The sequence below is a fragment of the Sorghum bicolor genome, chromosome 1 (genome assembly GCF_000003195.3).
Source record: "Sorghum bicolor cultivar BTx623 chromosome 1, Sorghum_bicolor_NCBIv3, whole genome shotgun sequence".
Taxonomy (NCBI): domain Eukaryota; kingdom Viridiplantae; phylum Streptophyta; class Magnoliopsida; order Poales; family Poaceae; genus Sorghum; species Sorghum bicolor.
The window spans coordinates 14,250,507-14,261,575 of NC_012870.2; the positions used below are offsets into that span (position 1 = coordinate 14,250,507).

Consider the following 11,069-nt stretch of genomic DNA (forward strand, 5'->3'; position numbering starts at 1 on the left):
GCTCCCTCGCCGCCATCGTCACGGTGAAACGACCTCTCTTCCCATCGCCCCGTGGCCGACGAGAAGACGTTCAAGATGCACGGCGACAATGGCCACTGTGATCCCAACAGAGCCGTGTCTATCTGCAGACCCTCGGCATAGAAGACACGCTCTCCGTGCTTATCCAGCTCCTCTATACTATGGTCGAAAGGGACGCGGGGGACCAGAAACAACTCGAAGTGCGACGACGACACGGTGGGATCGAAGACAAGGTACATGTCCTGCCAGAAATCCTCCATCCCCGCGTGGGCAGGCCGCGGGCACTCCGGCGGCAGCGCCATCCGCCACCCCGTGGCCGGGTTGAGGACGTAGTTGCTGTCGCGGAGGAGGAGGAGGCCGTTGCAGTGATCTTCGATGAGAACGTGGGCTGGGTAGTAAGGGAAGCTGCTGCAGCTGCTGCTGCTGCTGCTGACGAGCTCCTCCTCCTCCTTCTTCGTCTCCGGCGAACGCCGGGAGAAGAGCTCTGCGAAGCTCCACGCCAGGTCCGACACGTAGTTGACGAAGACGCCAGCGATCGAGCGACAGCGGCAGGAGGTCTGGTCGCAGCAGGCGGCGGGCGTCGATCACCGCGCGCCACGCCGTGCAGACGCAGCGGGACACGGCGAGGCTGCGCGGCGGGAGGCGGCCGAGAACGTCGGCCAGCATGTCGTCGGGAAGCATCTGCGCCGGGTTATTAGCGCTCGTGCGAGCCATGCTCACTCACCGATCACCGTGGGATGGGTCGATCGGTCTGCGGAGCTTTAATTTTGCGGTGGCAGAGTTGCAACGGTGACCGCGCGCTCGTCGCCTTATATTATATAGGCGGACCACGCGTACGTGCATGCGGCGCGCGGGACTTATTCTGAAGAACTCGGATCGGAGTCGGCCGGTTTTCAGTTGCGTCGCGGTACTTTCGCTTCGGTTTCGACTTTCCAAGGTGACGTCGCGATTTCTGCCCAGTTAAACTATTCTATCCTTGTTTTACATATATAATATATAACTAGTAAACATGTCCGTGTTTTATAATGAAAAGAAAAAAATTATCAAACGTAAAACAAGTTATTCTGAAGCGGGCTCCAACTCGGATCGGAGTCGGTTTTCAGTTGCGTCGGTACTTTGGCTTTCGTTTCGATTTCTGCCCAGTTAAATTATTCTATCTTGTTTTCTTTATATATATATATATATATATATATATATATATATATATATATATATACATAAAAAAATCCTAAAAAGTCTAAGAGTATGTATATAAACTATATATAGACAGTCTGCTTCAAAGTCAGTTTTAAAAGCTTAAAAATTGTAAAATTTAATATAAATGATAAAACACAAATAAATATAATAAAGTGCTCATTTACTACAAATATCTCTTTGCTCCCGTAGCAACGCACGGACATATTTTGCTAGTAAAGAACAAAAGAAGACTTTTTCGTGTGACATTTGTTTGATGTCACCGCTCTGCCTCTCTCCGTTCGTCCGTGCTTCAAGTTTTTTAGAAAGAAAAAAAATACTGTATAGGATTTAAATGGAAGGAAAAAAATGTCGTGATCAGCTCCATGCGCGATCGGCTCAATCCTCATAACAGGAAGGCAAAAATCAATTGTGCCGCCAATCACGCGAGCCTGCACCTTCCTCGATCACCTGCACTGTGACCTCATCTGCACGGCCTGCACCACGACCTTCCTGGCACTCCGCTCTCGCGCACGGCACCGCAACCTCACCTCTTCGTGCCTGGCCCTCGCGCCACCTTCGCTATCGCACACGCCATCCGCCGATCAACGCCATCGTTCAATAGCATAGCACCCTGTCCCCGTCCTGCCCTGTACAGCCACGCCTGATGCGGTGCCCCGTCCTGTCCCATGTCGCCTCGACGCCGCTGGAGCGCCCATCGCCTCGCCACCCTGCCCGCGCGCTGCCGGCGTACTACAGGCCATATCATGCATGACGCCGATGCCGATCGAGCTAGCGACGAGCACCGGCCTGAGCGGCCGAGCTTCCTTAGTATACGAACTACCAACCCACCAGTACCAGATGGGCAACACAAGCATCAGGTGAGCTGCATCGCCCTTGGTAAGCCAGAGGTGAGCTTCCCAGCACCCCCTGCGCTCCTTCTCCATGTACGCGCGTGCGCGCAAGGCACATTTCACGATCGCAAGCTCGCGGTTGTTGGGAAATAACCACGAGCACCAGCCATGCTCTGTTCCGCGTGCTCTACTTTGCACGAGCGTTCCTATCTTATTAGCTTGATGACATCAGGATGACATGTCCATGCTTTCTTGCCGTTTTCCTTCAGAAGAAGAATAAAAGAGAAAATACATTGCAAATACAAGGACCCATATCCTACAACATCGACTTGGTCCATAGTGGACCGCTCACACGCCACACCGCTCGTCCATGGGACCCAGTCTGCAGCATAGTCAATGTGAGCTTTGCAAATTAGCCCCTCTGCTTTTGTTGAATCCAGTCACTATTCCCTATCTCTCGGAAAACTCACTAGCAGCTATCCCCTGCTATCTGTACCAGCCATACATACACCTTAGTTTGCAGGTATAGATGGATCTTTGTTTTTAGAAGCAACTTTGTTTTGGTTCATGACCTATGTAATTTGTGGTGACAATGTGATATCCTGTTCTGCATCCTGCTACAAATTTTATAAATGAATCATAATTATTGTTCCATCACCAATCAAATACATGTATTGCATCATTAGTTTCGAATGCAAAGATGGGGTTTACATCACTTCATATCCGTTTTCTCGTGTATAGCAAGAGTTCATATATTCAAGTAATTATCTGAGAATTCTTGTGTGATTATGTGAGAATATCATTATAAAGTTATAATGATTCTTGTAATCTATTGTTATTATTAAGTCTACTAATAGGCCAAGAATTATAATTGCTTTTGACCAAGTCATTATATTTTGGGATCTATTTTTTTTTCTTAATAGTTACTGAAAATGACCGAAGCTAAGTGCTAATAAATTGTTTATAATCAATTGCTTAGCTGAAGGAAACATTTATTTACAAAAATCTGAGCTAAAGCTAGGCATTCGTGATTTTAGGGATCCTTTCAAACGATCATATACTTTATATTAATAACTAAAGTCAAACCATGCTATAGCTCCTTCGAATCGGACACCAATAGCAAGGAGCTACAATGTTGATGGATCATTCTTGTGACTCTGAAGGCGAGGTCTGCTTTCAAATTCAAATTCACATATATCTTGTCCCCTAGTTTAATTACTTTTTGAGAAACAATGGATTTGGAAATGTATGAGCAGACAAAAAAAGACATTGTCAAAAGAAATTATATATGGCCAATCATATATGGTTTAGATTATAAAACATGGCATTTTTTGTTACTTCACATTGATCTGAAATAGTGATGGATGATCTATGAAATAGTGATGGATACAGCAGGTTCATATTATGCACCAAGATGACAATATAGAATAGGTTGTTGTTTTGCACATATATGGGAAAAATGAGTTGATAATATAGGAATGAAAAACATAGTACTGACCTAGAGGAAAACATTGAAGTCAATCACCCAACGTCCCTAATTCCAAACCAGCAAAAGCACTACTCTTAGTAAGGAATATGTTGAACATTACTAGCATACAATGTATTTTTTCATTCAATTTATATTATTTACAAATATTATCTCACTAACGTCATATTTGTTGTTGTTCCTAGGTATTTTAAATGGTTTATCATACTCTACATGGAGATCATGCTAATAGGAAAATCATCCGTACATGTTAGATTTATATTTTAAGAACAATGTCATGTAACATATTTATATTTACTTAAAATTATATTTAAGTTTGTATATACGATGATTTGTGCATGGTGTTCATCCTGAACGCTTGATATCTAATCAACTATGTGTGAGATTAATAAATTAATAAAATATGTGTCACATTATGAGCTTGTTAAAATAATAAACTATGTGTGACTGTATAATTAAAATTGAACATGTGTTATATTGTAGAGTTGGTGAGCATACGATGCCACACTCTATGACTGTATTAATTTTATAAACTTTACTTTTTGAATCAAATATCACTTTAAAATTGGTATTTAATTTTTATAATATTGTTATCTTATCGTGCTATACATATGTTTTTAGTATGGAATGTTAATTATCCCGTAGCAACGTACGAGCACACTACCTAGTACATATATATTACTAGTAAATATGTCCGTGTTTTATAATGAAAGAAAAAATTATCAAACGTAAAACAAGTATCAGCTAAGAGCATCTCCAACCATTATGCATTTGAAGTTATGCATTTTAGGCAAATTGCAAACCCCCAAATGAAAATGGCAAGGCTAAAATCGGATGATCTCCAACCGTTATGCAAAATGCCAAGTCCATCATTTTTTTTTTTCAGAAATTTTGTTTCGCGGCACTCTTTCCCGCGCGGCCAATCGATCCCGCGCCAAACAGCCCTCCCGTTCACCAATTCCCACGCCAAACAGCCGCGCAGTACCGATCGTGAGCTGCACAGTTCGTCGTTCCCGTTCGCAGTACCGATCTCCCGTTCCGTTAGTTCCCGTTCACCGTACCAGTTCGTCGTCTGTTGGCCATCAGTTCGTCGTACCTGGCCGCCAACAGCAAAACCCTAGATATCGCATTGATGAAGAAGGCGTACCTGGCCGACGTTGATGAGGAAGGCGTCGTAGATTCGTCCTATCGCGCGCTGCGTCGTCCTATTGTGCGCTGCTTCGTCCAAACGCGCGCGCGAAGCTGGCGAAGGAGGACGCGCGATGCTTCTCCTATCGCGCGAAGTGGTGGCGGCGTGAAGGGAAACCGCGCGAAGGGAAGAAAAAAGCCCGCGAGGTGGAACCAAGAATCCCGTGATCTCTATTTGCATAGCCGGACTCCTTTAGCATATATGCCAAGTTTTCCCCTCCAAATGCATAGCTATGTAAAATGCAAAGTCCAAATGCATAACGATTGGAGGGGTTTTTTTGGAGTTTTATGCATTTTGGTAAATGCCAAGTCCATTTGCATAATGGTTGGAGTTGCTCTAACAAATAGATGTAGTAATATAAGTCAATGTTACTATAATGGAAGAGCCAAATTGGGAAGCATTCACTACATCTCTTAATAGAAGGCATTTTGTTAAAGACATTTTTATTAAATTGCCTTAGTTTCCTTTTATTTAAAGGCATTCTTACGAAAAGGCCTTTAAACCATATTTTTAAAGGCTAATGTAAAAAATGCCTTTAATATACTATTACCCTTATTCCTATACTATCTTTTCTGCCTCCTCGAGAAGCCATGTCATCTGATATTCCTATCCCTTGGATTTGAGATCAATGGCCATCACAACAGCAATGGAAACCTTCCAGTACAACCAGCCCCCCGCCGATGCTGCACTCACGTACAACAGCTCGCACCTCTCCTCGGTTATTCTTATTATAGTATTGTTTTGAATGTAAACAAATTAATGATGTTCGTATACTATGTGTCCTTTGGCATACATATTGTTACTTGTCCGAATAGATTTTCTTCCAAAAAGAATATGTGTGTCTATTTCCTAATTTCTGCCATCTTTGTTAGCTTCAATATAATTATTATGCTTTACAAAATCTCCTGTCCAATTTCCTAATTTCCTAATTTCTGCCATCTTTGTTAGGTTTAATAAATTCGAGATGGATTTTGTAATTTATTTTTTTATTAGTGTTCAACCACCCCCATATATACAACATCTTATATGACACCCGATATAGCACCTCAAAATTTTTCGCTCTGAACTAAACAAGCCCATATGAACTCCCAAGTCCCAACCTCTGAACTGACTCCGCTCGGCGAACAACCACCGTATACTATATGCAGAAGACACAAAAAGAAAAAGGAAAAAACAGGCAAAAGGCATGTCTCGGCATTGGGCCAGCGAGCCAGCTGGAAGAAGAGGAAAAGAGAAGCCCAGGCGCTATCTGTTTTTTCTAAACTCACGGGCCCATACCGATCAACAACATTTTCCATTTCAATTCGCGCTGTCCTCCTCCTCCTCTGTCCCTTCACTGCCTGTCTGCCCATCTTTATTTATTTTCGGCCCTTTAATTTAATTAATTAATTAATTGTCCCTTTCACTCTCTCATCCACGCTGCATATCTCCCTTTCCCTTACCGGCGGCCTTTTTTTTTTCCTTTCTTCTTTTGCCTCTTTCTTCCCTGTCCTACTCCTGTTTTGCCTCCCTTTACCTTACACACCCTTCTTTATTTCATTGATTTCTTTACAAAGAGATGATTATTAACTTTGATATGCTTGTACCACTTTTGACTAGGTTCTAGTTGTCTCGTAGCCACAATTCAAAATACAGAATTTCGTTCATCGAGACCATACATGAACATTTCTCCTTCAATGGGGACCAGAATTTGGACTCTGCTGCCGGTAGCAAACTCGAACGAAAACTATATATTCTAGCTTTGATGCTGTGCTCGAGCATTTGTTGGACATTGTGCCCACTTGTTTCCTATCTTTTTCCGTTTTGTGATGATGGTAGTGGCAAGGACAAGTGAGTCTTTTGCCATCAGAGCTAAAGGTAAGGAATAATTGGGCTCGATTATATATAAAAGGAAATACTATTAAGCCCCCAACTCAATTTAGAAAGGCAGCATGCATAGTACATTCTATTAGTGTTTAATCGCTGACTCGAATGGTAATCTTAATATTTTTACATGGTTAAGAAAGTGTTCAATGTGCCATTTACTTTGTCCCATAATATATATGTTTTAGAATTCATAGGATACCTGATAAAACCAACAAACCTATTAGGAAGAAGTATTTTTTTACTAGTACTAAACTTACCCTTTCCATAAAACCTGCTTCCCAGTGGCCTAATTTAAACGTCTCGGCTCAAGTGTTTTCTAAGAAAAAGAAAAATCTCCAATACAGTTGAAGTGTTTTCTATTACTTACTTTTTCGAAATTGATTTCTCAACTGATGATATTACTGAAAATCAAAGCACCATGACTCATGATCAGAAGATAATAAGCCTTATTACATTTCCACAATTTCAGGTACAGCCACAAAAAATGTAATAATTTAAGACTTTTCAAAAAGGTAGAACGAAAAACATTTGTGGACAACAATTCTCATAGGCGATAGTCCCCCACAGAAGGTTCCAATCAGTCATTGTGAAGCTAGCTGCCTTGGCCCCTTGCACCCGCACTCTGGTCCAGTCCAGTCCAGTCTAGTCCAGTCCAACTTGCAAGCCCCAATCATCCAATCCAACCTACATTTTCTCCTCTCTAATAATTCCATTCCAATCAACCAAGCACCATCAATCTCCATCCAACCATCACCCCAAATCCCATTTCCATCCAAAAATCACAATCTACAGACACTGGTAGGATTAATCACCTTATTAGCAGTAATAACAACACAGAAGAAACCTCCAAATTTTCACCTTCCCATCCTACTACACTCCAGCAGCCCTTTTGACTGAAGCAGTGTAGTGTAGTGTACGTACGTGGCCATCACATGGATTATGGGCCTTTTTTAGCGTTGAGGCGCCAAAAATCACCGTCCTATGGTATCCGTCCGTCCATCAGGTCCACGTGAACGCTATCGGGCTCGCCACGCTGTGCTTCCCGTCCGACCAGACGAGCCGGCCGAAGCCGGTGGTGCCCGACGGCTGCGACTTGGACGTGAACTTCACCGTGTAGCTCTTCTTCTCCCCCACCTTCGTGAACTCCAGCTCCGCCGGCTCCACGTCCACCGCCACGCCCTTGGCGGCGGCGAGCGCCGTCGACACCTTGTACGTGCCCGCGCCGCCCACGCTGGTGAGCGTCCGCGTGTGCGTCACGGTGGTGGTCGAGTCCCCGCCGCCGTCGCCGTTCGCCGTCGAGTAGGCCACCGAGAAGGACGGGTAGTTTAGGCTGCCCACGGAGTAGGTCTTGTTCTCGGCGCACGCGTACTGCCCGCTCCGTGCCACGGCGGCGATCATGGTGGAGCTGTACTTGAGCGCGCACAGGAAGTCCACGTAGTCGCGGGTGCCCAGGTCGTAGACCAGCCCCGGGTCCACCGCCCGCGCCGGGTCCACGTGCCCGGCGCCGTAGTCGAACGGCGTGGCCGCCGCGCCCGTCGCCGCGTCCAGCAGGGGCGACGACGATCCGCCGCCGGAGTAGCTGGCGTACGCCGTGGTCATCAGCGCCGACCGCACGGCGGCGGGGCTCCACTCCGGGTGCGCGCTCCGGAGCAGCGCCGCTAGCCCGCTCACGTGCGGGCACGACATGGACGTGCCGGAGATGATGTTGAAGCCCACGCGGCGGGTGTCGGCTTCCAGGCCCGTCGGACCGGCCTTGCCCGTCCACGCCGCCAGGATGTTCACCCCCGGCGCGATCATGTCCGGCTTCAGGATCTCCGGCGTCACCATGTTGGGCCCGCGCGACGAGAACGCCGCCACCACGGGCGACGGCCGCACGCCCACCTGCGTCCCGGCGACCACGATCGTCGCCGTCGGGTTCGGGTCGGAGGCCACGTACGACTTGATCGCCGTGCCTTCCCTCTCGCCGACTCCCGCGGCGGGCAGGAGGTGCGCGTCGGCGACGAGCTCCTGCCCGTTGGCGGCCGTGTTGGACAGCACCATGCCGGCGCCGCCCGCGTCGCGCACGACGAGGCCCTTCTGGACGCGCGCGCTGACGCCGCGGTCGCACAGCACGATCTTGCCGGCCACCTTCTCCGGCGTGAGCGTCCCGGGCATGCACAGGTTCCCCGCCGTGGAGTTGGAGGCGTTGGCCGCGTACACGATGGGGATCGGGGCGCTGGGGAGCGGCTTATTCCCGGAGTAGAGCGAGACGCCCGTGTAGTTCTTGCCGTCGCCGAGCACGACGTACGCCGGGAAGTCGCGGTCGAGCGTTCCGGCCCCCACGGTGGTGATCCACGGCGCCACGTTGGAGAGCGTGGAGCTCCCGGGCCCAGCGTTCCCCGCCGAGCAGGAGACGAGGACGTTCTGCTCCGTGGCGGCGAACGCGCCGATGGCGACGCTGTCGCGGGAGTAGTCTGCGGCTCCCCCACCCAGCGACAGCGAGAGCACGCCGCACCCGTCGGCGACGGCGGCGTCCATGCCCGCGAGGATGTCGGAGCTGAAGCACCCGCCGAGCCAGCACACCTTGTACACCGCGACGCGCGCCCGGGGCGCCATGCCGCGCGCCGTGCCGGCCGCGAAGCCGAAGAGGCTGGCGCCGGGCACGGCGGCGCCCGCGGCCGTGGAGCTGGTGTGCGTGCCGTGCCCGTCGTCGTCGCGCGGGGAGCGGGACTCCCGGTCCGTGTCCATGGGCCCCATCGCGGCCTCGTAGCCCTTGCTGAAGAACCGGGCGCCGACGAGCTTGCGGTTGCAGGCGGAGGCGGCGTCGAAGCCGGAGGCGCCGGACTCGCACGCGCCCTTCCACCACGAGGGCACCTCGGGGAGCCCGGCGTCGTCGTAGCTCTTGCTCTCGGGCCAGGCGCCCGTGTCGAGCACACCGACCACGACGTCGGCCGCCGTGCCGGACTGCGGGAACAGGCCCTCCTGGCCGCCGGCGATGCCCAGGAACTCGGGCGTCCGCGTGGTGTGGAGCTCGTACCGCGCCTCCGGGTTGACGGCGAGCACCCCGTCCGCGGACGCCAGGTCGCTGGCCTCCTGCGGCGTCAGGCGCGCGGAGAAGCCGTGCAGGACGGTGTCGTACGCGTACAGCATCTTGGCGGCCGGGGTGGAGGTGGACACGGAGCGCAGCGACGCGCCGTACCACTCGGCGTGGTCGTCCGCGTACTCGGCCGGCATCGCCGACTTGGCCATGTGGACGATGTACGTCTTCCTCTTGTCGGCGGCGACGGCGACGGCGGTGGTGGCGGCGGCGGCCACCGCGAGCGCCAGGAGCAGCGGCCGCAGCATGCCGATGCTACGCATCTTGCGTAGGTAGGTAGATAGATTCGCGCCTGCGCCTTATATTATGATGATGAATGAATGAATGAATATATGATGGAGCTAGTTTTGAGGCTACAAGAACGTGTGCTTATATATACACACGCACTTATGTGTGCAGCGAGGAGGGGAGGTGGAAGAGTGTGAGCTAAAGATGGACTGGTTGGTGGTGTGCCAAAGACTGAAACTAGGATGGCTAGTAATAACATGTATAGAAAAGAGGTGAAGGTGTTGTGTGGTTAAGCGGTTGCTTAATCAGGGGTATAAGCCAAGCGCGCGCGGTCGAGGAGATGAATGAACGAATCCGATATCAAAAGGAGCGAGTAAAACCAGTTGATAGATACTAGTAATAAAGATGTTCTGATTCTGATATCGATATGATCCACCAGCCCACTACATACATTATGCCATAGGAAAAGGAGGCGACGAAAGGGTGGCGCTCACATGCATTTGTTTTATTTCTTGGCAAACTTTGGGACTTTTGGGGGGGTCACTTGGATTCACCAGCGGGCGGCGGCGGATTGATTGCTGTTGTTGCCTCCCCGTGCCTTTTTCTTTTTGGTGAGGGTGATGAGGCTTTATTTCAGGGTGTGCCTGCGGTCCGGCCGGCCGGCCGGCCTCCGGGGTGTCGTCGACGAGATTAGCATAGCTGGGCTTGTCGGCCGGCCGCCGCCGATAAAAGTCTAGTCGATCGGCTCACCTCTCATGAATTTGTGGAGCTAGCAGCAGCAGCAGAGCGCGGGTGCAGCGGGTAACTTGGTGTCCACATGCCGACATGCATGTGTCATGTGAAAATGAAATTTCACCAGCGGCCTTGGAGCACCGCCGTGGAATGTCCAAATCCACAGTGATTGATAGTTAAGAAAAAAAAAAGGATGGGCTACCATCTCGATTCTATACACGACACGGTGATAACTGATGATAACCGTGTGTGGTGTAACCGGCCGGTTTGCGATAGGCAATGCAAGGGTCTTCTTATAATCCTCTCAGCTCTCAAGTGATCACTGACAAAATCCAATAATTGAAACCGAAGAACTCCCTCTTGTACTTCTGTTCATTTTTGCTAATAAATTCAGTAGGGGCAAGCCCCTCCTGTTTTCGTAAAAAAAAAAGAGGTAAAGCCGAAGAA

General features: G+C 49.4%; 1 protein-coding gene across 1 annotated transcript; it reads right to left on the reverse strand.

Annotated features, from left to right (window-relative positions):
* On the reverse strand, positions 7,013 to 10,592 carry LOC8062524 (subtilisin-like protease SBT1.7). The gene has a single exon (XM_021451006.1). It carries the CDS (start codon positions 9,923 to 9,925, stop codon positions 7,586 to 7,588), a length of 2,340 nt encoding a protein of 779 aa, XP_021306681.1. The 5' UTR covers positions 9,926 to 10,592; the 3' UTR covers positions 7,013 to 7,585.

Bases quoted from the DNA above. Each gene is read 5' to 3' on its own strand.
- LOC8062524 (XM_021451006.1), bottom strand. From the start codon at position 9,925: ATGCGTAGCATCGGCATGCTGCGGCCGCTGCTCCTGGCGCTCGCGGTG.